Source organism: Fimicolochytrium jonesii (assembly GCF_025526975.1).
Source record: "Fimicolochytrium jonesii strain JEL569 chromosome Unknown EV422scaffold_43, whole genome shotgun sequence".
Classification (NCBI taxonomy): domain Eukaryota; kingdom Fungi; phylum Chytridiomycota; class Chytridiomycetes; order Spizellomycetales; family Powellomycetaceae; genus Fimicolochytrium; species Fimicolochytrium jonesii.
The window spans coordinates 89460-115036 of NW_026515710.1; the positions used below are offsets into that span (position 1 = coordinate 89460).

At 55.2% G+C, this 25577-nt stretch overlaps 10 protein-coding genes across 10 annotated transcripts; 4 read left to right on the top strand and 6 right to left on the bottom strand.

The window, feature by feature from the left end:
- Positions 1 to 65: 65 nt before the first annotated feature.
- EV422DRAFT_336650 (uncharacterized protein) lies at positions 66 to 5302 on the bottom strand. The gene is made up of 16 exons (XM_053066411.1): positions 5277 to 5302; positions 5034 to 5196; positions 4443 to 4967; positions 4318 to 4360; positions 4225 to 4257; positions 4024 to 4144; positions 3808 to 3942; positions 3556 to 3736; positions 1900 to 3481; positions 1691 to 1828; positions 1567 to 1601; positions 1203 to 1493; positions 974 to 1141; positions 659 to 877; positions 342 to 539; positions 66 to 203 (listed from the first exon to the last, which is right to left on the bottom strand). The coding sequence occupies exons 2-16, from the start codon at positions 5112 to 5114 to the stop codon at positions 177 to 179; spliced, it is 3777 nt and encodes a 1258-aa protein (XP_052920909.1). The 5' UTR covers positions 5115 to 5196; positions 5277 to 5302; the 3' UTR covers positions 66 to 176.
- Positions 5303 to 5607: 305 nt separating this feature from the next.
- EV422DRAFT_572284 (uncharacterized protein) lies at positions 5608 to 6490 on the top strand (the record flags this gene model as incomplete). Its single annotated transcript, XM_053073095.1, has 3 exons — positions 5608 to 5669; positions 5747 to 5828; positions 5984 to 6490. 3 exons carry the CDS (start codon positions 5608 to 5610, stop codon positions 6488 to 6490), a joined length of 651 nt encoding a protein of 216 aa, XP_052920910.1.
- A 215-nt stretch (positions 6491 to 6705) lies between these two features.
- EV422DRAFT_336675 (uncharacterized protein) lies at positions 6706 to 8287 on the bottom strand. The gene is made up of 3 exons (XM_053066413.1): positions 7861 to 8287; positions 6980 to 7764; positions 6706 to 6910 (listed from the first exon to the last, which is right to left on the bottom strand). The coding sequence occupies exons 1-3, from the start codon at positions 8129 to 8131 to the stop codon at positions 6797 to 6799; spliced, it is 1170 nt and encodes a 389-aa protein (XP_052920911.1). The 5' UTR covers positions 8132 to 8287; the 3' UTR covers positions 6706 to 6796.
- Positions 8288 to 9697: 1410 nt separating this feature from the next.
- EV422DRAFT_501884 (Oxo-4-hydroxy-4-carboxy-5-ureidoimidazoline decarboxylase) lies at positions 9698 to 10222 on the bottom strand (the record flags this gene model as incomplete). The annotated part of the gene is made up of 1 exon (XM_053068232.1): positions 9698 to 10222. One exon carries the CDS (start codon positions 10220 to 10222, stop codon positions 9698 to 9700), a length of 525 nt encoding a protein of 174 aa, XP_052920912.1.
- Positions 10223 to 10508: 286 nt separating this feature from the next.
- Positions 10509 to 14682, top strand: EV422DRAFT_336670 (uncharacterized protein). The gene is made up of 2 exons (XM_053066412.1): positions 10509 to 14000; positions 14079 to 14682. The coding sequence occupies exons 1-2, from the start codon at positions 10618 to 10620 to the stop codon at positions 14542 to 14544; spliced, it is 3849 nt and encodes a 1282-aa protein (XP_052920913.1). The 5' UTR covers positions 10509 to 10617; the 3' UTR covers positions 14545 to 14682.
- EV422DRAFT_336781 (uncharacterized protein) lies at positions 14682 to 17823 on the bottom strand. The gene is made up of 2 exons (XM_053066415.1): positions 17093 to 17823; positions 14682 to 17021 (listed from the first exon to the last, which is right to left on the bottom strand). The coding sequence occupies exons 1-2, from the start codon at positions 17462 to 17464 to the stop codon at positions 14820 to 14822; spliced, it is 2574 nt and encodes an 857-aa protein (XP_052920914.1). The 5' UTR covers positions 17465 to 17823; the 3' UTR covers positions 14682 to 14819.
- A 151-nt stretch (positions 17824 to 17974) lies between these two features.
- EV422DRAFT_572288 (uncharacterized protein) lies at positions 17975 to 18744 on the top strand (the record flags this gene model as incomplete). The annotated part of the gene is made up of 4 exons (XM_053073096.1): positions 17975 to 18007; positions 18124 to 18139; positions 18206 to 18333; positions 18643 to 18744. 4 exons carry the CDS (start codon positions 17975 to 17977, stop codon positions 18742 to 18744), a joined length of 279 nt encoding a protein of 92 aa, XP_052920915.1.
- A 359-nt stretch (positions 18745 to 19103) lies between these two features.
- EV422DRAFT_572289 (uncharacterized protein) lies at positions 19104 to 20619 on the bottom strand (the record flags this gene model as incomplete). The annotated part of the gene is made up of 9 exons (XM_053073097.1): positions 19104 to 19265; positions 19355 to 19426; positions 19494 to 19531; positions 19593 to 19749; positions 19858 to 19979; positions 20046 to 20117; positions 20188 to 20286; positions 20355 to 20414; positions 20478 to 20619. 9 exons carry the CDS (start codon positions 20617 to 20619, stop codon positions 19104 to 19106), a joined length of 924 nt encoding a protein of 307 aa, XP_052920916.1.
- Positions 20620 to 20925: 306 nt separating this feature from the next.
- Positions 20926 to 21607, top strand: EV422DRAFT_572290 (transcription initiation factor IIA, gamma subunit, helical domain-containing protein; the record flags this gene model as incomplete). Its single annotated transcript, XM_053073098.1, has 4 exons — positions 20926 to 21048; positions 21223 to 21282; positions 21366 to 21475; positions 21556 to 21607. 4 exons carry the CDS (start codon positions 20926 to 20928, stop codon positions 21605 to 21607), a joined length of 345 nt encoding a protein of 114 aa, XP_052920917.1.
- Positions 21608 to 21792: 185 nt separating this feature from the next.
- Positions 21793 to 25572, bottom strand: EV422DRAFT_336553 (uncharacterized protein). Its single transcript, XM_053066410.1, has 4 exons — positions 22593 to 25572; positions 22400 to 22523; positions 22145 to 22318; positions 21793 to 22070 (listed from the first exon to the last, which is right to left on the bottom strand). The coding sequence occupies exons 1-4, from the start codon at positions 25274 to 25276 to the stop codon at positions 21966 to 21968; spliced, it is 3087 nt and encodes a 1028-aa protein (XP_052920918.1). The 5' UTR covers positions 25277 to 25572; the 3' UTR covers positions 21793 to 21965.
- Between the last annotated feature and the right edge of the window lie 5 nt (positions 25573 to 25577).

Consider the following 25577-nt stretch of genomic DNA (forward strand, 5'->3'; position numbering starts at 1 on the left):
TGTATAGTGAGAGTTTGTAATGAAGAAAATAACATATTTGGTGCTTGCCAGTCTTGAACATGAGTTTCATGTCGCTCCTGGGTGGGCAACCTCCTACTTTCATCACAATACGGAGTAGGCCTGGCCTATTGAAGGCGGGTGAAGCCGGTCTTCCTTCCGCTACGCGAGCCATGCAATTATTCCCATCGCGGCAAGCCCGTTATCTATCAGAATGAAAATATGTAAGAAAATCGCGAGGACGCTCCCTCTTGACCCCACACGAAAGAACGACGAAACCACCGGAACTATCCTTGACGCAAACACACACACACACACACACACACAGTCTCGCAAAAACTCACCCTAACAAACTCCCCCATCAAAGCCCTCCGCTGCTCCACACCCATCCGCACCTGCTGTTGCACAGGTATCGCCGCGGCGGGAACGGCCGTCGACCCGCGTTTCTTGAGTGTCATTTTCGATGTCACGGCCCCGGGAGGTGGCGGGCGCGCGTATTTGGAGCGTGTGTCGGTGGGGAGGTGGGATTGGTTTGGTGGCAGCTAAGGGAGATTGGTGGATTTGATGTGAGCGATGTATGTGATACGATTGTCGAGGAAGAATTGGAGAACATTGACGGGATCCATCAACAACGTTCCGTGAGTCGCTAACCCCGTCTCACCTGGCTCCAAAACGGCACCTCCTCCTCCCGCCGCGCGTCCACGACAGTGACATAGACCGAGGGAAATCCGGTCTTGTTCTCGGCGTATCGGATCGTTTTGTTTTTGAGGGATTGCGCGATGATTTGGGATAGTGGGGACGGCGGGGGCGGCGGGGTGGTTGTGGTGGTGGTGGTGGAGAGGAGAGCGTCGATGAATTTAGGGGGTGGTGTGCCGTCGAACTGCGGGGTGGGAAGAGGTGGGGCGGAGGGTGTCAATATCAATGTCCCGGATGGACGCTTTAGCGAAAAGCGATCAAGAGGGATGTGATATCTTACCAGCGGAAGTTGGAAACATCCCATCCTGACATATGCATCTTCAGTGAAGATAGGCAGCACCGTCCACCCCTGCGATTGCAACGACGGCGGTGCAGCGTTGTCGAGGGACATGCACCGCACGTCGATGATGGCAGAGAGCGAGGGCATGAAGGGACGGCGATGATACCACTGATTTAGAGAAATGTTAAATTGGCACGAAGAACAGTTTTACGCGGTTGACAGAACGTACATGCACCCTCCCCCCACCCGCCACCTCCACGCCAAACACCTCATCCAAATTCACGCTCTGCATCTGCTCCTGCCCCTCTCCATCGCTCTTCCAAAACTTCCCAGGCGGGCATAACCCCACAATCGCGGCGTCGAACCCTTCAACACGCAGATTTTCGCCGCCTGTGACGGATAGTTTAAAGCCGTAGCGTGGGTTGTATCGCGCGATGGGCGTGGGGTCGAAAAGGGGTGTGGGGAAGGTGGAGAAGAGCTTGAGGAGGGCGGGGGTGAGTTTCAAGTCGGTGGCTTTGAGCTGGTGGAAGGAGGAGATATTAGCCCACGTTGTGGAAGACCACGCAGGATGGTAAGAGGGGCAGCGCTCTTACATCCGCGCCCATGAGTTTCGAGAAAACGGGTGATTCTGTTATCGTTATATGGTAAAAATAAGCGAAATTCGAACACCGTAACCGGACGTTCGACTCCGTGTGGGCTTAGACATGTACTTCATACCTCCTAGCAGTCTCCGCACCGTAACATCCCTCCGTTCGCTCGTTACCGCCGCATAAAGCCGCTGCTCGACTGCATTCGGTCGGCTGTAGACCGATACGTATGCGCCATCGCTGTATCGCGGTATTCTCGTTGGCGATGCTGGACAACCATTACGGATATCAGCAAGAAGTCACATGCGTATACGTCACAAATATCCGCAACCACCATACCTTGCCCCTCCTTGCCAACAGAATCGACCATCACCAACAACGTAGCACACGGGACTCTACACCTCCGTTCCTGCGCCGCCGTCGTCAACGGCTCCATGGGGTCGGGCATTCCCACGTACAGGGGAAGTTGCCACATTCTCTGATTCAGAACCGTTTCAGATGCGGTAGAGTCTCCCTTCCCACTGCCGTCAGTAAACAAGTCAATGACGCAGCTCCCCGCGAGGTATACGCGCCCATCACGAGCCAACGCCATAACCTTCAACACCACGACCGTCCCGCTCGTCAAGGTCTCCGCGCTGCGAATTTCGAAAGCTTGTCCGTATATCGGCGAATGGGCTATTGTATCGAACATGAATTGGGTGCGAAACTCCGCGACGCCTTTGATGGGTGTATGCTGCTCGTCTAGGACCCCGCCGACGATTTGAGTGATGATAATGTTGTCGGGGAGGTATCGTGCCGCATCGATGCGGATCTTGAATTTCAGGTCCGGTTTGAATGGGATGGGTGATGGTGACACCGCGGGTTTGGGAACATCGAGCCATGCGAAGGCTGGGACGGGCGGGGTGAGGAGTCGCGGAGTCGAGAAACGTCGTGGCAGCGCGGGTTCGTCCAGCTCGCATATCCGTACAAGAACGAACGCGTCGGGAATGGGGATTAGCGGGCCGGTAGACTCATCCGCGTTGAGGAGGAGGGTACGGAAGGCACCGCGGCGGATCGCGAGAGGTGGCTTTATTGGGTCTTGCCGTTCGGGTGGTTGGGTGAAGATGTCGAGTTGAGACCATGCGACGACACGGTCGGGTGAGGAGGGGTCGTCGGGGGTGTCGGAGAGGACTTCAATTGTGAGTTTGCGGGATGGCGAGCATTGGTTGTTGAAGAATGGGTAACGGGGGTATGCGTCGGGCCAGCCGTGCGAGCCTGATACCTGTCCCGGTTCCGCGACGTCCGAAACAATGGCCATGCCTTCCTCTGGGGATAAGGTATCGTCGACGGCAACGACCCGTACTCGGACGCGAGGATACGCCACCTGCGGCAATCCCTGTATCTCGTCCAGCACTACAGCGAACGCCATGATCACCGGCGGCCTGGGCACTGCAGCCGCCGCCTTCGCTACCGCCTCCGCCTCCAGCTGCTGCTGCCGTGCCACCACCTCCGGGTCAGGTATTCCCAACAACCTACGTTCCTCCCTCCGCACCTCATCAACAGGGTACCGCGCCTGCAAACCAAACCTCGACTCCTCATAACTCTTGTTCTTATACAGCAATTGGTCTCGCAAAGGGTTAACCCCGGCCTGCCCATGCGTAACCGCCAACCCGGCATCCATCAAGCGAACAAACACACCAAGCCCTGTGATCGGTTTCCGAGTGCGGTGGAGCGTCGCGGTAGGGAGCTGCAAGTCGATCGGGAACGAGAACACGGGGATCCGCCACGCCCCGCGGTCTAGTTCCAGCGTGTCGGTGAAGATGTCGATGCTGGTCCAGCCTAGTGGGTACAAGCGCCCTTTTGACGAGGACGAGAAGGCAAGTGCGGTCTCCTCCTCGATGTGGAGGGTTATGACTAGTCGGAATGTTCGGAGTAGCGGAACCTTTTGTGATGACCCAAAATACATCAACATCTGACCTCGAGGGACCCCCTTGAAGCTTAAATGGCCCCACATACCCCAACGACAGGATGACTCTCCCCCAGACCCGCGTACATAAGAAACGTAGACGGATCGGAAGCCGCTGTACGTTTCTTTAGTTCGCGGACGGGGCTTCGCAACATGGGACCCTCGCATACCGTCCATGAGACATGGATGGGTTTCGATGCGACTTGGAGTGGGATGCCGCTCAGGAAGTCCCTGTTGAGCGAGATGTTGAGCAACACTCTGATACGAGATTCCCAGACGTAACTCGCAGCAAAAACACTTACCAGAAAACATGAAACCCCCTACTGGCATCATACATCACACCCGAAACAGATAGAAAGTCGTCCAGCGTGTATGCAGGGCCCATGTTGAACGCGTCGCCTATCCTCGCTTCTTGCAATCTCGTCGTAGTGAGGTCGCTGAAACCGTTCCGAGCATTATTAGTGCAAAATATGAGTGCAAAGGGATAATTCATATGGTGATCTGAACGCGTTACTTACAGCTTCAAACGCGCAAGCTCGGCATCCGCTCTTCGGCGTTGCTGCTCGTGGTGTACGTTTAGGAGGTATTTCTTTTGCTGGAGCTTCATCTTTGTTAGCTCTTCATCGTCGACAAGGGTTTCTGTTGCGGGTTTATTGTTGGTCGTGGCGTCGTGGGCATCTTTGAGCAATAGCCAAACTAGAACGATTTCTGCGACTTACCACTCGGCTCCTTTGGAGGAGGGACGGTTCTGACTGTTGCTAAGAGCTCAGCGAACACCCGTAGAATAATCTTCTCGAATAAGCACGCCATACCAGATTCAATTGCTTCCACAGCTCCAACATTGTGCATTCTTCTCTTTCGAAAGAACCAACAAACACATAAGAAACGTGCACCACATTGTCAATTCCCAGTAAAATGCAAGAGCTGCACAACGCACCTGTGGTGTCAGATCCCTCCCAAGCTCCCTCGCATCCATCTCCAATTGCTGTATCCGGCGCAAGATCTCGTTCTCCATCCCGCCTCGGCTCAGATAGGATTTGCGGAGCGCGGCTATGGAGTCTAGAAGCCCGTTTGTTCGACCATCTGCATCCTGCTTCGCAGCAGGGTATGCTTCACGTTTGAGGACGTGCCATGATGAATTGTTTGCATTCTGAGTGCAGCGAGGCCGCCGAGGAGGGAGGTGATGCTCGGTTTCGTCGTCGCGGGACGGCGGCGATGCGGAACTGGAGCCGGATACGCTCTCGTCGTCTGACGTCTCTCGTCTACGGTCTCTACGCCCTCTCCTGTCGGGTTTGGCCTTGGATCTCCCTTCCTGTGGGATGATCGTCTGGCATTGGGCGTCACGTCTCCGCCCCGACGGATCAGAGATCCCTCTTGCTGTCCTCTGGCCCGTATCCATTAAGGTCACGGATGAAAGCACGCCCTGTATATCCCGAAATGGGCTCGGTGTCATCTCTCTGATCTAGTACCCATCCCCCGAGGTCAGCGGTCGGCCCTCTATATGAACCGCGAAATGCGAACATCGCACCTGGGCCGGCTGACCGCGTAACTGCTCAAGTTCTAGCAAGACATCTTCCCGTTCATCCACCAACCTGGAACGCAAAAGCATTTAGTGATTTTTACACTTTTGAGTGACGGGCTTTCTTGACATTCGATTTTCACTTCTGATGATTATGGATCCATCCTTCTCGCTAGAACAATCGGAGTAGGAGAGGGAGGATGTTGGCTTGAATAACATATTGGCATCTTGAGGAAATCAGAGCTTACATACGTTCATAATTCAGACCCTCGCAACTTTCGCGGTTTTTGACTGGAAACTAATACATGAACTGAACATCCTCGGATGTCCCGACGCGTGCATCTTGCGAAGAAAATACGAGGGGAAAAAGGGAACGGAACAACGTTTTAAGCATAACCCAGAAAGTCCGCTGAGCAAGACGCTGCAATATCTCCGGCGCAATGCATCCTTAAGGGTGCCGGTCTCCGCCGGTCCTTTTCGTTTGCAACACTCGCTATACGCCACCCAATTATCAACGACCGAGCCATCTTGACAAAAGCACCAGCAGGACCACCAATCGAGACTTCCTCCCGCAGTGCCAACCATGCCCAACGCAGTAGCCGCCGAGCCACGGGTCCGGAACCAGGTGCATGACGCTGCGATATGGTACGTTCAACTACTGGAGATGCCGGTCGGGGTGAAAGCATCTGCTCACGATGCCTATGCTTTTTGACACCCGGTAGGCGCCAGACCATCCACCTTGAACTGCAGACGCCGCGCAACTGGGAGAAGCATTGGGGCTTTATGCGGGAGTTGTATGCTAAGGTGGGTTTCTGCTGGGGCTAAGGTCCGAATGGGTTGGAGTTCAGGACGGGCGAGTCGGGGAAGATGCCTGTGATTGGGAAGCGCGCGGGCGGAAGGAAGGGCTTTCAGCACGGCGACTTCCAGCGCTGACATCTTCCGTATCTGTTCCCCATCAGGACCCAACAACCCGCCCCCCCCTCCTCCCCCCGCTGGCCAGCACCGTCCCCCGCGCCTTCGCCTCGGGCCTGCCCTCCAAGCTGCCCCCCGGCCTAACCACCTCGCCAACCTCCTACACCGCCGACCTCCTCTCCATCCACGACATCCCACGCATCTCCCGCTCGCTGTACCCCAAACAGAAATACACGTTTCCGGCTACCACCCAGCAGGAGGTCGGATGGGCATGGACGACACGGGGGGAGGATGAGGTGGCTGCGAGGGAGGTGGAGCGGGTGTTGGGGGCTGATAGGGCTGAGAAGGATGTGGGGAAGAGGGCGACGAGGGAGGTGGTGAGGGAACGGGAGAGGGAGGTGGCTGAGCGGGCGTTGAGGGGGAGTGTGGGGGATGATGAAGGGAAGAATGCGAGGGTGGTGAGGTTTAGGACGCTGGAGAGGTTTGGGAGGGAGGCGAGGGGGCAGGGCGATGTGTTGAAGTGGTGGGGAGGGTGTAGAGAGTCTTTGCCGTGAGTGGAACGCAGGGCGCTTCTTCCGGAGAGGCGGCTATGCGCGGTTTTACTGCAACGCCGCGGACATCTGCGTGATATGCAACCCCTTCGCGATTCACAGGGGTATAAGGGTTCCGTGTTGACATTATGTATAAGGGGATAGTAGTCTCAGAAGGGGCGGAAGCATATACAATAAAAAGGATGGTCCCATCTAACCAGCGTAGACAAAAGTTCTACATGGGGTGCGATTAAGACCACTAGAATGGTAAACAAGCAGGGTCCAAGGGAACAGAAAAAGTCCAGACGTCATGCCACGAAGGCTACGAATCTACTTCTCCTGCCCGAGCTCGATAGCGAATCCCAAGATGATCTTGACGAACTCGACCATGTGCGGGAAGGAGATGTATTTCAGGGTGTCGTCCGCGGTGTGAATGTGGGGGTTCTATTTGAGTAAAGTAGCTCATTAGGATCGTGCTTCCAACGACAAACATGCCAGTGGAAAAGAACTCACCGAGTCATCGAACAACGACTCGAAAGCAAACGCCGCGCGGTATCCAGCCTTGGTCCACGACGCATGGTCACTGCACCCATACCCACACTCGGTCTCGACCACCTTCACGCTCGCATACTCATCGCCAACCTTCTTCAAGAAAGCCGTAAGGCCCGCGTCCACATAATCCTGCGCAAGGGCAATAATCTCCTCCTTGCCCGCCGGCGTCCACCCAGCCATATCAGATTGGTACGCGCCGTAAATAGGGACATTGCGCGCCTTGTAGTCCGCAACAATCTTCTGCGAGCCGAGCAGACCGGCTTCCTCGCCCGCGTAGAACATGAAGGAGATCGGGCGGTTGAAGGTGATCTTGTTTTGCAGGATCAGGCGGTAGGCTTCGAAGATGGTTGAGACACCCGAACCATCGTCGTCGACTCCCGGAGCTTTTCCGCGCATGGGGTTCGCGCCGTTGATTGAGTCCTGGTGGGCGCCGATGACGACCTCCTCTTTGTTGGTCACGCCGGGTGGGGGCTGGATGGTGGCGATCACGGAGAACTGGGCCCAGGAGTGGGCGAATTTAGACACGGTGACGTTTGGACCGCCTGAGCGGTTGGATTTGTCGGCTTCGGCTTGCAGTTGGTTAAAGAGCCATTGGGCGGATTGCTGGCCGTAGGTGGCGCGGTAGTAGCGGTTGATCGCGACGGTGGAGAAGGAGGTGAGGAAGGTCTTGAGGTTGTCTTGGGAGATTTGGCCGATGAGGTCCTTGACGAGGGTTTGGTGGGTGAGGGTCGTTGGGAGGGCTTTGGCTGAGGGAAGGCGAGAAACAAATCAAGATGTCAGGGGACCCAAGCTTCCTCAATCCAACATTCAGCGAAACGGGAATGTGACAAAAAAATACTCACGAGCAACAGCAGCAAACTGCTTCCCGGTAACAACCCGTTCAATATCCCCATCCGTCACATCCACGAAATGCTTCCCATCCCTAATCAAGCCCAACACATCTTCCTCCGACATCCATTTCGTCTCCTGGGGTCCAAACTGGATGAGACGGTGGCCTTCCACGTGGGGCTGCTTCGAGGCCGTGATGACTAATTGGTGAGGGGACAAGGGGGCCGCGAGGGTTGAGGTGAAGAGGCTTGCGACGGCGACGACCGTGAGGGTGAGGAAGCGCATGGTTGGGAGGTGGATATGGGCGTGGTTATGTGGGAAGTGGCTTTCTCCGGGGCCTGGTATATGGGATCTGAAGGTGAAAGTCTGGGAAAAGACGAACGCGTCGGCTTTTTTATACGCACTTTTCCCAGGCCTGAGGGTGAGGGTGAGGTGGACGGTGAGGACCGAAACCTTCCCACCCAAAAAGCTTCCTGGTCGCTCGCCTCCATTGCGTGATTGACATGATTGACAGGGGCCGTCGGTGAAGATGGCAGGGGATGCCAGTGTCTGCGTATGCACAATCACATATAGTCGTCATCCCTGATCCCATACATCCATGAAAAGCCATCCACCCCTCAGCCATTCTGGTATCAAAAGACACAGTAGTAGTGGTAGTATACACGTCTCCACGCCCCATGTTTTTGGGCGTAAGGGGAGATGCGAGATTCCCTTGCCACGGCAGCACAGCGATCCGCTCTATCCCATTTGCAATGCGTGGGCAAGCGTGGCCGTCAAGGGGGATGGATGTCCTTTCGCCGATCAACGCCCCGCCGGATACGATCCGCGATCCGCCCGAGAGGATCTGAAGTGTCTACGCGTCAGAAGTCACCGGCCGTACGCAAGTCCAAATAGGTGGAGCTGAGGGCCGCTGAGTAAACTGATAATTTACCCGGATCAGCCAATCACACTTTTGCTTTTTGACCGTCGCAGTTCTTATTCAGTTGACCGCCATGGGGTCTCCTTCTTGATCTGGTGAATGTACTGTACTGTATATTGATAGATATCATACTGGTACGTATGGAGGTTCAAATGGCCTGCGTGGGAACTTTGATACGAAGCCCGTCTCTGCACCCTCTGACATCAAATGCATTCGTCATCTGGACGGACCTCTTAGATAGAGTACATACTGTACCTACTACGTACATTTCCCCCTTTTCGCTTTGGTCGGCGGGCCTCTCGGGCCTGTCCTCCATCGGCATGCGATCCTGATCATCGATCTTTGCATTAATGGGTATGGCTTGCGGGAGCATTGATCAGGGACGTCCAATTTCACGGGAGCATTGATCAGGGACGTCCATTTTCAAAAATAGTCTGCAGCCACGGTGTCGTTCACTTCACGCCCGCCAGTGCCCTGATTTGGTGTATGAAGGCTCAAATGAGGCGTGTGTCTTGAACAGCATCGGCTCTACATACTGTGCAAGTACATACGAACTCAGGTGTAGGGGACTTGGTTCAGGGACATTGCTTAGAACCCGCGAGCACCCAATCTATTCGTTTGCTGATGTACTGTAGCAGGTCAGATCAAGTTCATTGTGCGTTCGAATGCGCCTCGGGCGCCTCGGTCTGGCCTCGGTCTCCGTCGCAAACAAGAATCAGGGCTGCAGCGTGATCTAGTGCCAGAAATCATCCTTCCCCTAGTCCCGCAATCCCTCTCCAAAAGCTTCAAAGATTCGAAGGCGTCCATCTCGTGGAGGGCGTTCTGGGACTGGCCATAGCAATTCAATCCACTGTACATAGTTGCATAGATCGTCTAAGCTTGGTCCACTCGACACATTGTTCATTTGGCAGCTTTCGCGGAAACACCAGCTACTACCTCTGATGCTTCCCTAATCTATCACGGGCTATACTAACCATATCCCTCAATCCCGTCTCCATTTCCCTCTCCTTCTTCCCATCCTTCAGCCGTTGTTCCATGACAGGCACAATCTCCTTCTTGCTCCTACCGTTGACAAACACAACAAACTTGAAGCCATACTTGGCTTCGTACTCGTTGTTCAGCTCCTTCAGCCTTGCCATGACCTGTGGATCCTCTTCGTTCGGCTGCTGTGCTGTGGCGCTGGTGTACCCCTGTTCTTTTAGCGACATTGCAGACAGGTTTGTCTTCTTCTCTCCAATTCGAGGGTGCGCGTTGATCACTATGAGTTTGTCCTCTGGCGAGAGTTTGTGGAGGATGGCGTCGGTTTGCTGGAGAAGGTGGTCATAGCTGTCGAACGGACGAGCTGCGTAGAGAGCTTTGGCTAGCGGTGGGGCGGGCTCGAAGAGGAGGGATATGATGGAGTTGAAGTCAGGTGGTGGGAGGGAGTTGAAGTCTGCGATTGCTGACAAAGTTGTCATTTTGTGGAAGTATGTGACGAAGTGCGTATGTCTCTGTGGGTATCTACAGTACGAGGGTACGATAAGCTCCACTTGCAGTCTGTCGGCTGTCTCTCCACCCCTGGCTTGCGAAGGGGCTTCGGGATGGGGATGAGTGAGAGCGGAAGTGGTCGGTCTCTTTCCCCGCGTCACTGTCATTCTGCAGGCGCTTTTTCCCAAAGGAAGTGGGCCTCTTTTGAAATAGACGACAGCGACCTACTGCAGTACTCGACCTCAACCGAGCTTGTCTGAAGCGCCACAGCCATTGAAATGCGCTTCTGGTCCTGCGGAACGGAGCTTCCACTTCTACCTGCGTGCATCTTCGCGCACTGCTCCGGGTGCTGAGCTTTCTTCGCCGTGATCACGGGAGCTATCCCATGGTGTCGACCGTCACGGGCGCAGTCCCGCCGCTCACCTCCTTACCCCCTATAGTAGAACGGCGAAGGTCCGACTCCTCCTCTAAAAGCAAGTTGCATAACAGCATTTACGATGGTCTTCCCAGCGCGCACCATCCAGCGTCCGAACTATGGGACAATGGGCATAGCGCGTCGGATAAGAAACATCTTGCGAGCCGAGAGCCCTATTTGCGTAGGTCACTGTCGAGAACTGGGCCCGTGCAGCTCGGGCTAGGATTCGACCACTTCGGGAGTCCCGGGGTCGCCAACTTAAGGCTTGGACGGACGCGGTCGCAGAACAGCCTTGTCGGTGGCCCCAGCTTAGCAAGGATGCAGAAACCCGATGTAGCCGTCGTAAACGCCGCTGGAAACGATGAAAAGGACAGCAATGGAATGCTCTTGCAAGATGCAAATGAAACTACGCGACCTGCGTCCTCACCACCATCGCAGTCTCGACTCAAATGGTTGAAAAGCGCCGGGATTGAACCACAAGCCCGCAGGTCGAGCGATGATCTCGCCAAATCAGAAGCCTCTTCCTCAGGTCCACTCCAACAGGACATCACACACACACCGCATCAGCCGACAACCGAGCGACCAACGAGTCGGCCCACATCGCGTCGATCAGTCATCACAAAACCCCTACCACCACACGATCCCATCACCGAGACCGATGCTAGCGTTAATTCCAATGCCACGTCCCCACAACTGCGCAGGAAGCGAGGTGGATGGTGGGATGGAACAGCGGACCGCGAGAACGAGATTCAGCGCGTGAAGGATATGGTGCGCCAGAATATCCATGCGCGGTCGGGGTCGGAAAGGAGCGGGTCTACCGGAGAGGACGGGCTGGGCAATGGTGTTGCGGACTGTATGGTCGAGTCGAATGGAGCGAGCAGTATGATTGAAGAGACCCCTGATGTGGGTGGGTTGGGCACGGACGAGGCTGGAAAGTGTGAGGATACGGGGAACAGAGCTGCCAGATTACGGAAACGGAATAGTTCGGTATTGATGAAGTCGATTCTTAGTGGGAACGATGCGGTCGAAGCGACCGACTCTCAGCGCGACGTGATTACTGGTAATTCGCATCCCAGGAAGATATCCACGGGCGCTGATTTCGAGCCTCAGACAAGGGGTCCGAGGAAGGAACAGCAACTGCTATCACCCTCTGCATCCGCCCCGACTAAAGTGGACAGATCTGCAGCTAAGGTTTCGCACTCGAGACCTGCCCGCAATGGCCATAGCAGAGGAGAGGCCTCTACAGGAATGGGTTCTACCCGTCCAGGCAGCATCGCTTTAGCAGCCGAACACTCACCTCCAGACACCACAGACGACACGAACATCTCCGATCCCTGTGACGCCGCAGCCCTCTCAGCTGCCCTCAACCGCGAACAAGAACTCAAAGCCCAAATAGCAGCTCTCGAACAACAACTCCAAAACCTCCGCACCTCATCCCACACCCCTCTCCAAGCCCTCACCCACCTCCCCTCCCCCGAAACAGCCCCTCCCGTCCCCCCACACCTCGTCGCCCTCATCCTAACCGACCAAGCCCAAACAGCCGGCCTCGCAAACGTCGTCCTCGCCCTCTGTCGCGAAAAGGGAACAATAGGCAATGTATCCCGCGGCCTGGTGCTCCGCCGGCACCTCGATGCGAGACGGATGGGGGAGGCTGTGCAGCTTGTGCGGGATGTGGCCAAATCGAAATCCCCGGTCAAAGATACCGACGAGCAGCATAAAGCGGCATTCGAAGACCTAGCCTTTGTGCTTGCAAAATACTGGTTCATCCATCTCGTGCAATGCGACGACACACCCACCGCGCAGAAGGTTTTGGACACCCTACTGAAACCGAAAGTCGAGCGGGAGGTGGCGGGGGCGAGTAAAGGGCGCGGGGAGTGGTTTGCGAAGGATTTGGGGTTACTCCTGGAGCTGTTGAGTGAGCAGGGTGATAAGGAGACGAATCCGTATGTGGACTTGCAATGGTATGATGAGCTTACGACGTTTTGGGAGGCTGGGAAGCGGTGGAGGCGGCTGTACGTCAGCAACTCGAGCGGGACACAACCAATGGCAGGAGAAGAGGTGCCACCGGATCGGAGCAGCGAGCCGTTGTTTGCGCGCGCGTTGGGAGAGTTTTTCATGGATGATGAGGTTGGGGAGGAGGATGAGGAGATTAGGTTGGAGAGTGTTGTGCTGGCGAGTCGGAATTGGCGGAGGGCTAGGAAGTTGTTGGATGAGATGGAGGAGGGGCATGCGGGTGATGGGCACAGGAGTCTGGGGCCGCCGTTGGAGAAGGCTGTGAGTCGCGAGTCAACCGCCGATGCGGAGATAGGGACGGTGAATGGAGTCAATCACAAAGGCACGGCACGATCTCGGAAAAAAAGTTCGAAGCAGCTACCCAAACAAGAAGAGGGCGCAAACGGATCAGCCCGGGTTCCTACCGCCGACGAACTTCCAGATTTGCTCACCACGCCACCGAAAAACTCGCGCGGAGTGAAACGAACTTCTCCAGGCGCGGCTCCCGCCGCATCTCACGCGCAAGCACAGGCATCAGCCTCACCCGCAAAAAAGAACGATACCCAACACGACGGGTCCGGCCCCAAAAACCGGAGGAGATCCACCCAAGGCGAGGGCAAACCACCCCGCGACACCCACGACACCCAAAGCGCCGCCGACCCCGACCGCCACAGCACTCACACCTCTCACTCCCACTCCTTCCTCAAAGACCCCGACGCCGACCTTCCCCCACCGCCCACCCACTTGTCCTCCGCCGACTTCGCCCTCTCAACAACCTGCGGGCCCGTCCTCAACGAGATCCGCGCCCTCGACGTAACAAGCGTCTCCAAAACGGGCCAAATCGTCGCCGCGACCGCCGGCTCCCACGACCGCTCCGATAAACGCATCTCCATCTGGGACGCGCGCACAGGCTCCCTCCTCACACAATTGGAAAACGGGACCAGTAAACCCGTCACCTGTCTCGTCTTCCACCCGGAATCACCCTACCTCCTCCTCTCCGCCGACATGGAATTCGACGTCAAACTCTGGGACTGGCGCACCGGCACCGTCCTCCGCACATGGAAGAAACTGCACACCCGCATCATCTTCCGCGTGTCCGTTGTCCCCGGCGGCGACTACGACCGCGCAGCCACATGCTCAGGCGACCAGTCCATCAAGATCTTCTCGATAGAAGAAACGAATGGAGCCGTAGAATCATCCGTGCATGCGAACGAACCGTTCACGTCGTTTGTGTTTGTGGGCAACGCCGGTGAACCGAATCAGATGAATCTGGTGGCGAGTTTGAGTTACTCGATTAGGATTTATCGCGTTAGGACTACTACGCTGCTGCATACGATTCAATTGGGGGATTTGAAGGCTAAGTATGTTGTTTGTAATTCCCGCATTCTCCATGTCACACACGCCAGAACTTATACCCTCTATTTTTTTTTTTCAAACAGCAAAACCCCGATAACCTCCCTCACCCCGCACCCAACCCACCCAACCTACCTCCTCATCTGCTGCGACAACCAACTCCGCCTCTTCAACCTCCTCACGGCATCCACCGTCAAGATCTACCAGTCCCGCTCCATCCCCGCCGGCATCCGCGTCGACGGCGCGTTCAGTCCGTGTGGCGGGTGGGTGTATTGCGGGACGTGGGATGTCAAGGGAAGAATAAAACGGGATAACCATGTTGAGGGTACCGGTGCCGAGGCCGCGAGGAGATCGAGTAATGGTGGGGGAATGACCGGCGGCGTGGTGGTGTGGAAAGTGCATACGGGTAGAGTGGAGAAGCTGGATTGTGGGGTAGATGTGAATGTGTGTAGGTGGATTGAGGCGAGGGAGCTCAAGAAAGGTGGGGGGGTGCTTGTGAGGAAGGTTTTGGTTGCTGCGGGGTTGGATAGAGTTGTGCGGGTGTATATGTAGACTTTTTTGGGGAGAACGATGAGGGTGTCACTATGGATTATTTCTCTTTTGGGATGGATCTCGCTATCGATTGTTCTTTTTTTTTGGATGTGATAACGATAACCCTACTATTGTACATGTACATAACCTTTAGAAATTCAAAGGCGGAGGGCAAACAACATCTGCTCTGTTGTCGCGCCAGATAGAAAATTTGTGATTTTGGTGTACGAACAGAAGGAGGACCCTGAGCTATGAAGGCAGGGGTAGCTATGAATGCAAGCCCCTAAATCCCAATCTCAAACCTCATCCCAACAAACCCACACCTCAATCGGCCCCTCCAACCTCTCCTCCGCCTCGTCCTCCTCCTCCCCCAAGAACGACGCAACCATAACCTTCTCAAACCTCCTTTTCGCCTTCACAGCCGGCACACGGTAATCCCACACCAACAGCTCATTCGTCCTCACAATCGCCTCAGGCGGGTCCTGTGGCGGTGCCTGCCCGAGCACGGGTATATGCTCCCTGGCCGTCGACGCAAACACCATACTCCCGTCCCTGCTAATCTCCGCAAACTTGATATGCGGCGCCTCCGATCCCGGTTTGCGGGCCGAGGCGAGGGTGTAGAGCCCGTTGCGGCCGCTGTGGGGTGCGCGGAGGTCCCAGACGGCAAGCTGGTTAGGGAGCGGACCGTTGGTGAGGAGGATGTGCGCGTTGAGGGCGAGGGTCATGGGGTAGAGGGTTGCGTCTGGGGGGGTGGTGGCCCATTGGGGGGCGGGCGGCGGCTGGTAGTTGACGAGAGGGGGGCCGTAAGGGGCAAGGGCGGTGGGGAGTTGGTTTGCGGGCGGGACTGGGGTGTCGTTTTCGTCGGCTTCGTCGGAGGAAATGGAGGTGGTGGAGGACGCGTCGTCGTTGTCGGTGGAGGGTTGGTTCCAGGGGTGGAAAGTGGTGGCGACTGTCCCGTTGGCGTTGGCGTTGGCGTTGGCGTTCGTGTCTGGGCTACCACCCGGCATATGCGAGGGAGAGGCGCTTGAGGGTGGTCCGTCCGGTTGTCCTGCTTCGGCATAACCGATGTTCACGTGCATCGAGACCGAAGATGTTGTCGAGAGTGCTTCTTGGAGAAGCCTGCTCAAAGAAGTTGCGGTCCCAGCCGCGCTGGACGACCCTCCCGATCCACCGCTGCTACTGCTGCTCCCTGGCCCTCCCTCTCCCGTCGAAGTCTGCAGCCCCCGTTCAATCAGCTCCACCATATTCAACATAGTCGCCGTCTCCGTCCCCAGCGAGGCCTCCAACCCACTCCACGCGTTAGCCAACAACGAATTCACCGCCGCCGTCCCCAGTATAGCCGAGCTCTCGTTGATAAACTGGAAAAAGCTAGCCCTCGTGCGTTCGTCTACACTCCGGTTCTTTTCCTTCATATCGCTCACATGAAACCTCGCAACCTCCTTCTTTTCCTTCATATCCCCGACCCAGAACGTGCCTTCCCAGATCCCATACGCGACCAGATCGCCCCACACTGCCACATTGAGTAGGTTCTGCACTGAGAGGCGGTGGATGTACTTTTCATCCACATCGACGGACCAGATCGAGTCGCCAGTATCGGCGTTCCAGACAATCACGCGTCCGTTTTGCCCACCGGTCACGATTTTGCGTTTATGGATGTTCATGGAGAAGATAAAACCGAGCTCGTCGTTTGCATTGATGGCGCGTTCGAACTGCATGGTGGCGAGGTTCCAGACGATGATGGTGGACGAGTCGTCGAAGGAGACGAGGGTCCCTTCCATGTTTGAGAGAATCAGGCCTATGGGGTTTTCGTGCCCGCGCAGGACGAGGGGTTTGGAGATGACGCCGGAGGGGAGAAGGGCGGAGACGAAGATGCATAGGGCGTCGGTTTCGATTTCGACCCAGGCGAGACTGGAGGTTTCGGCGTCGAGGGCAACGATATAGGCGTTGATGGGGTCAGCTGGCCATGCGGCGACGTAACGCCGCTTAGGTGGTGGGGATTCCGCGCCGTAGGAGGTCGAATCTGACGCCGAATTTGACGCTTCAGCATCCGTCCCTGTCCCTGTCCCTGGAAGCTGTGTATGTACCCCAGCCCCGTCAGTCTCATCCCGACTCGACACTTCTGTAGCACCATTCGTCAGCGGACTAAACGACGACACGCTCTCCTCAATCTGATGCACCCGAAACGTCCCCTGATGTATATTCCAATGCATCTTGAAGAACTCCTTCCAAGACAACCCGAGCGGGTTGGGATCCGACAGGCCCCATTCGCGGCGGGTCATGGTTGTCCAAAGTGACGTCTCGAATGAATCCGTGAGCGTTTTCCAGTAGCGGCAGGTTTGCGAGGCTCGGCATAGGGAGGGCGCGTCCAGATGCGAGAATACGTACAGGAGGAGATCTTCGGGGCATTCTTGCATGAACATGGGACATGGGACAATGCGTGATGATGACGAGTCCGCTGGTCGCTTCCCAGAAGCTTTTGATCGGCGTTTCCCTTGTTCCTACATTTTGTAATTGTGGGCATGATTAGTTGATTGCTCGAAAAAGTGCGAACGTCAACACTAAAACTTACCGACGCAGAGGAAGTGCATCTCTTGCGCTTCCTCTTTCCGGGATCATCGCGACCATCCCTTCCAGCCGCAATAGCGCCCGGATTCGCCTCCCAACCGGCTCCAAAGCAAGTCTGCGCCAACTCGGTGACGAAGTCTATCTTGTCAGAGACACTTATCCCGTCGTCAGCAAGAATCCTCCCAAGTTCCGCGTCAAACAGCCGTCGTTCGGGTTCTTCCTCAGAGTTGATGCCCTTTCCGGAGGAGAAGATGGTGGCGGTATGTACAAGAGAGTCCAGGACCGCCTGGAGCCTCTCGCTTTCGGTTCTTCCCGCCCTCGTTGAACTTGACGAGGAGGAGGTGTCCTCCATTGCCGAGCTGGACGAACTAGCCATTGGGAGCGAATACGGGCTTATGGAATATGCAGAGGAGTTGCGAGACAGTCCTGAATTCACTGACTACGCCACTGCTTCACAACTGAGTGATCTGGCCTTTCGGAGTAGCTGTCCCTGGAAGTTATGTCCTATATGCACGTGGAAAGTGGGACTTTTGCAATTTCCCTTTTGTATTCCACCTGTGTACGTTGAGACGAACCGGAGCAAGGTGCCACCAGAACCCGATGCCAGCCCCGTAGCCGGTATTCAGAAGCAGAGGGAGAGTGTGTATGTGAACGGGAGATAATGCCCGTGCCAAAGGAGTCCTATAGAGTAAGGAAGTTAGACTGTGGCTTTCGGGAACAGAGGGACCAGTTGGGGGAAAGCGCGCACTGCTGACTTGCGCTGTGACTTGCGCTGCAGGTTCTGACTGTGACCTGCAACTTGCACCCAGGACGACGCAATCAGACCCACAACAAAACCACGTATAGACCGTTTTCTCAACTTCAACACCTTCCCAGCAGAGCAAACATGGGTGGCCACGGAAAATACCCCGCTCTCTTGGTATGTTCCCCCTCTCACTCAGTGCGGAGGATTCCTATGGCGAAAACACGCCTCTCTACCTTGTTGTACTGACGAGTCTCTCGATTGCAAACCTGTTCTCTCTTCACGATAACTAGATCGACCCGGCAATAGGTATGGACCAGTAACACCCTCTATATCTCACCTTGGGAGGTCTCTAACCGGGCTTTGACTCTGCAGAAAAATGGTATCATATGAAGGAATCCACTCACGCTTACTACCGCTTCAACCGTCGTACCGCGGCTTTCGGGATTATCCTGACTCTTGTCATTCCCGGGTTCTTTTACTGGGGATCTTCAACTTACATGGTGGGTGTTTGTCTGGGGAGGGAAAGTTTGACGGAGAAGGGTCGAGATGGAGGGAGGGTGGACGTTGGGCCAACGAAATGGTTGAGAATAGGCGAGGAAGGGTGTGTGGGCGATATCGAACGTTCGTATTTTTGCGAACGAAGCGAGCAATCGCGGGCATCTGCTAGCGCTTGGTGCTCAGACGACAGAAAGGGCCGGCGAGGCCAAAACTCTCGTCGCCAGCCAACCCAGCAGGCTATTCGGTTTATGTGTCGCTCAACCAACGTCCCGACGCACACACTTACTCTCCCTGCCTTCTGCTCTCAACAGAACAAGGTGCAACCGATGGGAGCACGGAGAGGGGAGAAACTGTTTTACAAGGACGGCCTGAAGAAGGAGGAGCCCGTCGCCGCTGCACCAGCTGAGGAATAGATGATGAGACGAACTATCCCACTGAACTTAGGCATATCTGTGTTAGAGAAAATACCCATTGGGCTTTCGAAGAGGAGGAGAATAGTACAAATGAAAATCATGCAAACAACGATTCATTGTGCGATCCCCAGCATTATAATGCTTTTGGAAGAGAGCGTTTTGATGAAGGCAACACTGTCACCACGCCGAACGTACGCCCTCTTGAGGTACATCCCTAAGCCATATGCATATTCACAGTGGCAGCAAAAAAGAAAATCGGAAGGGTACAAGAATATATACAAAAAAGACAAAGGATCTGCGATGTCTCGAGTCAAATGATCCCAGCCCGAAAACTTGAAAGTTGGTCACTTTCCAGGTTCTCAATGCGAGAGGAGGTACCGCAGCAAATCGCTCAGCGACACCACCCCTTGCAGCTTCCCTTGGTCCACGACGATGAAGCGATGTACTGGCATGCGTCGTATGGTTTCGAGGACGTGGCCGAGGGTGTCGCTGAGTGTGCAGGTGTGGATCCCTTCGAAGTCCTGGTTGGAGGGGGCGTGGAGGGGGTTGCGAGATGAGGGCTAGATATGGGGAAGGTGCGGATTCTGGAGGGAGGATGGGCGGTCCTTACCGGTGCTCGTTTTACTAGTGCTTCGCTGACGGGCATCTCTAGATCGTAATAGGCGCCTTCCCGTGCAAGCATCTGCGCGGTCTCGGTGAGAATTCTGTTCGTCTGATGGTCCATTTCCACGTCGCTCGTCCCCACGTACCAGCACATCATACTTCTCATACACATCCAGCACCATCCCTGCCAACCGTCCATTGATAAGTATCTGCATCACCAAGTGTTACAAGCGCGCAAGTTTTACCTTCAGCATCTACAATAGGCACCGCAGATATCTGCCTATCCATAAACAAATTCAAAACTTGTATAAGCGGCGTCGATGCCGTAGCCGTCGCCAAATCCTTGAAGGTGCCGATGCCGAGTTGCCCCAACGTTACTGCTAGCCGCGTCACTGCTGGTGCCTGATCAGATGGCAAATGCTGTTCAGCCAAAAGGGTCCATAACCGCCCAATCGAAAAGAACGCAAACGAGCACGATAAACAATGGTGCCCATCTCACCCAATCCTCACATTTGCAGCCAAGTACTTCAGAATCTTATACTGCGTCACCACCGACACTATCGTCTCCTGGTTCTCATGCCGATCGACAAGCGGCAGGCGATGTAGGTGATCGTTTAGGAGCATCTGACTAGCTGTAGATGAGGATTGTGAGCTTCTCTCAAGATAGATCAATGCGAATCGGGGCTACATCCTCGCACCTTCGTAGAGTGTCTGCATGGGATGTATTGAAATATTCCGTGATTTAAGGGAGCCCATTTTTCGTTGGATTTCTGTTGAGGTGGAAGCGCTGGTGTCAGTGAAGCCTTCACGAGGATCGTAGAGCAGGTAATCCTTCTGAACCTCGTAATCCTGATATTAGCAACTGCTCGATTTCCTCCAGCGCCGAGTCGTAGGATGCGTGGTCGTAGTAGTATCGTATCAGGTTGATGAAATCCGTTACTGCCAGGCTTTAAAATCAATATCCATCATCGTCAGAGCTGGTCGCGGGCTCTGAACATTCCACATACCAGTCAACATGCCAGCAAACTTCATCTCCGACGAATCCCATAACGGCGCCGACTGCACACCTAACAGCAAAACGTTCGTAAGTAGCCGTCATAATACTTATGCTACTAACAGACATTCCATACCATGCTGCAACAAAGCCGCCAACGCCTTCTTAACCGGCAGCGACGTATCGAGGACTATGACCTTGTAGCTGACGGGTAAGAGATCATAGCAGGTATGGCGTTGTAAAGCCAATGCCGCGGGCGTATCCGCTGTTGCTGTCATCGTTGCCGGGGCTGGACTTGGGGTCTGGGCGACTGCCGCTCCGTTTTCCATTGGGCTGTTGTGTTGGGCCTGCTTTGTTATGGTTGCATGTGCTGCTACTCTCACGGTGGCAATGTTCGCAAATGTTGCAGTTCACAACCTTCCATCAGTTCCCCAAACGCGTCCGTCTCCCCCTGAGCTGCGTCACTTCTTTGCCCTTCCCCGCATGCTTCCCCACACTCATCAGCATATATAGACCCTTGTGAGAAAGGGATTATCTGCACCCACACTCACCACATACAACACTGGGTGTCGGCAGCTTCGACAATGGCCACGCAGTATGAGCTATACCGGCGGTCGTCACTCGGACTCGCCCTGACCGACACCTTAGACGACTTGATCCAGGAAGGGCATTTGGACCCGCAGGTTGCTATTAAGGTGCTGCAGCAGGTAGGTTCATGCATAGCCTTATACTTTCATGGAGGCCTTAGCGAGGGGGTGAGGAGGAGTGCAGGGAGCAGGCAATTTTGTTGCTTGCCAGTGACTTTGAGGAGGCTCTTATTTACGCAGGCTGGACCCAGGGAAAGTTCAATTCTCTTCCTACTGACTTCATTCCCACCACAGTTTGACGTAACCATAGGAGAAGCTCTGCATTCAAAAGTCCGGGCGAAGACACATATAAAGGTTGGGGGTGACAAACTTATAAAGCCCTGGAGAGAAGTCAGCATTGTATGCACCTTCTGACTTGCCCTTGTTGGGTAACCCAGGGCCATCTCCGCGAATACCGTTTTTGCGACGACGTCTGGACGTTCGTGGTGGACCGGCCGACCTTCAAACTCGATGGTGGAGATATCTTGGAGGCGGAACGGGTGAAATTGTGAGTTATTCATGGTCTGCCATAACGGCTGGATGTGACGCCCAACGGTTTCGCTTAATGCTACTTCTTCTGGAACACAGCGTGGCATGCTCTGCGCGCGGCCCTGGGACCGCACCGAGTAGTCAGGCATAGGCGTATTTGGCATTTGTTAGATTTCTTTTTCGCTGGCATTTTGATGCGATTTTTTGGACAATTCCATGAGTATCTTGTAGCGAACCTTCTCGGTTTTATTGGGTTGCGGTTGGTGGCACCTTTGGTTTCATGGACTGCTTTCTTCTGGAAACGTACGGCATACTGCATCAATTACTGCTCTGAAACGCCAAGCTTTCTATACCATCTATTCTTTCAAACCCTCGAAGAGAACGCATGAATATGCAAGAGAGAAGAATGCCGCAAATGATAATCGGAGCCGTGTTGCGCATATCCAAAAAAGTAAAGAAATGGTGGGATGAATAAGGTGGATATCGATATTATGAGCTATTTTTCCCTTTCAATTCAAGCCGTTCTGCGCCTTGAAAGCGTCCCAACCCTTATTCAGTGTCCCAAACACGCCGTTGGCGATCAGTCGGTGTTCGACTGTCGCGTCTTGGCTCAGCTGCATCATATAAGGGAATTGTTATTCAGCACAGGCGCCTTTCGCAAAACGCCGTCGTGTCCGCAATGTCTTACCTTATCAGGATGCACCCTCGCAACAGCGCGCATATACTTGATCTTTACCTGCTGCGGCGTGATGAGCTCGGACAGGTTGATGGATGTCCATTTGAGTTCTGACCAGAGCACAGTGTCGAGGGAGGAGAGAAGGGCGCGGAGGTTGTCTTCTTTGCCTCGGCGCCAGCGGTTGATCTGTTGAATAAGGAGAGGGTGGGGTGGGTTAGCAACGTTGTCAAACGAGATCGTGCGGTCATGTGAAACTGGGACTCTTACCAAATCGTCCGTTTGATCTTTGAGCGCAAGCTTCATGTTCTCTTCGTTTTCCGCCGCCTCGTTCTGTTCCCGTAGCTTGGCGACTGCTGTGTTGACGGCGTTCGCGACATATGGGTCCATGGGCCTACAGAAATAAGGACTCGTCAGGATCGTGGCCATGTAGTTGGGCTTCTGCATGATAAAGTTGACTTACTTCGACACAGGCTGCTCAAAGTCTGCAAACGCACTCCGCGCCGCAACAACCGGCACAGTCGCCGCACTCTGCGCCACCACAGCGGGGGTACTCTCACTCAACGGCTTCAGCGCCTTCTGCGCCCTCGCCAACCCGGTACTCGCCGCCTTCACACTCGGATCAATCGCCATAACCGCCTTATAATCATCCCTCGCATTCTCCCACTTCTCCAGCGCCTCCCACGCCGTTGCGCGGCGCAACAGGCTCTTGAGATCCTTCGCGTCCATGCGCTGTACGTAAGTGCAATCTTCGACGGCTTCCCGGTAATGCCCCGTTTTGAGTCGTGCGGCCGCGCGGTTGTTGTAGAGGGCGGTGAGGTTGGTATGCAGGTCCGGGAGGGCGTTGATGGAGTGAGTGTAGGATTCTTCGGCGTCGCCGAATTGGCCTTGTTTAAAGTGGGCGTTGCCAGCTTCTTTGTGGAGGTTGGATTGTTCGAGTTGTTGGGGGGTGGCGGTGACGGCTGGTGGTGGGGTTGGTTTGCGGGGGGCTGGTGCTGGGGCGGCGGCGGCGGGAGGGCGGACGGGGGCTGGGGAGGTCTGGGCCGCGAAGGAGAGGCTGGTGACGTGCTGTGAGGCCTGCTGGTGGGATGGGGATGAGCGGAACTCCTTCTGCGGCGCCGAATGATTTGTTTGCTGCTGTGAACGCGGAGATTGCTGCTGCTGCTGCTGTTGCTGTTGTGAAGACTTGGAGCGGGATGATCCGTCGTCTCCCTCATCCTTGAATTGCAACCTCGGAGATTGACCCCTCCCAGGGGCATTGTCCTCCTCGTCACTGTCGTCCCTCTGATGTCCTTCCCGCTCCTTTGACTCATAGTATCGCCGTTCGGCCTCCTGGTCGCCATCGTCATACTCGTCGTCATATCCACCCCGACGATTTTGCTGCTGTCTCGGTCTTGCGCCAGAAGAGGCGGCATCCAACTCCGCCTGAGCTTTCTCAACAACCGCGGTAATTTTCTGCTTGGAGTAATTCAGCATAGATTTGGCATTTTTGAACACAGACGTTCCAATCGCACTAGCAGTCTGCACAAGCTTCTCTTGGGTCAGACCAGCACTGGCGTTACTCGATCCGGCACTGGACTCGCGAGCATGTTGATAGTCCGCACGAGAAGATGGTATTGCCGACCTGTTTCCTCGCCGCGCTCCTGAACCGGGGTAATCTGAGTCTGACGACTCGTCCTCATAATCATCTTTGAACTTGGTAACTCGATGCGCGTGGGACGGGGACGGCTGTTGAGGCTGTTGTCTCGAGGCTGCAGGTTTGCCTCTCGCGGAATCGGGATGCTCTCTGATTTCTTGTTGAGCTTCGCGATTTTGAACCAATAAATCGATGGCGGCGGTGACATCATTGCCGGTCGCTTCCAAGGCGGTTCGAGCGCTTTGATGGTCAAAGCCCATGTCGAGAATCTGAGCTATCGCGAAATCGAGGGAAGTAGATTCGGCACTCTGCTTAGATAATACCGGGACGGAGGACGCGCGGGAATGACTGGCGGATGAAGCCTGCTGGGGTATTGGTGCCGCCACAGGAGCAGGCGGAGGCGCAGGTTTTGGCTTTGGCATTTCCGAAACCGGCCGTCCTAAAAGACCCAGGAAGTTATCGTCATCTGCTGTGTGGCTTTTCGCGCCACTGATTCCTGGTAGCGACGCCACGGGCTCGCTTGCTGGCGTGCCATTTCTAGATTGGGCTCCCAAAAATTCCAAATCAAACGGATCGTCCGAATGGGGTTTGCCAGGACCGTTGTTCATGGTGCTAGAGGCAGCGCTTGCCCCTCCGGACGCCAAGAAATCCAAGTTCCATGCGTCATTTGATTGAGCTGCTGGTTGTGAAGCTTGCGACGCTTTGTTTCCCATTGCCTGCAAGGGCTTTCCTAGACCACTTCCTAATGGAGTGGGTGCCGCAGGCTGCGCGGTGCGGCCGCTAAACAAATCAGCGAAGTCGTTTTTACTTGGCAACGCGTTCTGTGCAGATGCCACTCCACCCGACCCTCCATACGCTCGAGATAGGTTTGGCGTGGCCGTTCCGCTGTTTCGTCCAGAGCTCACGCCGGAACCATATCCTCCCCCTGCCCCAAAATTGCCCAAGGATCCCAACCCCGATTGCTGCTGCTGCACTTGCTGAGGCTGTGAATACCCAGCTTTTTGCTGTTCCTGGGCTCGACGCTGCTGATCCATCGTCATGTTCCCCAGCGTCTGCTTCGGTGCAGCAGAAGCTCCGCCAAAGGAAACCAGATTTCCGAAAACATCTCCTGACCCTGTCGGGGCTGGCGGTCGCGGAGATGCTGACCTGCTATGCGACGCAGATGCACCAGATTGAGATGACAGCGACGTGAACGACTTGATTCCGGCCGTAGGATTGTTCGCACCGCTTCCCACGTTCCCAAACTGCTGATTGCTCGAAAGAGGAACAAAGCCTGCTGACGCAGACGCCATGCGTGGCGTCGTCGACGAAGATGCCGATGGAGAGAATGATGGCGGAGTTGCGTTGTTCCGTATTCCCGCATTGGCTCCACCAATGCCTGCATGCGCAGGATTCGTTGAGCCCGCTCCTAATTGATTGAGCGGGGTAGAGTTGCCTGTAGCATTGTTGCGAACGGAGGGCTTGGCAGCGAAACCGTGGGATTTCCACGCCAAGTCCCCTAAGTCATCCATTTTTCAAAGAACGAGGAACCCAGAGCGCTGATCTACCAAAGCTGTCGCTCACGGCAGGGGTTCCGGGGAGCTCCTTTGGAGTTTATTGAGCACTATTGGAACGCGGTGGCGTTGGACTCTAGGATGGCACCGATGCTCGTTACCAGGCTGAATATGTCAAAGACCAAGCGCGCAAGGAGGTCAGCAACAGACAGAGCAGCGAGTTGAAGTCGCACCAGTCGCAGGTCAATACCGCAATGATGATAGAGCGTTGTTGTGCTGAAGTGAATAATGCGGAGGTATTGCCTGCCGGCCAGACGTT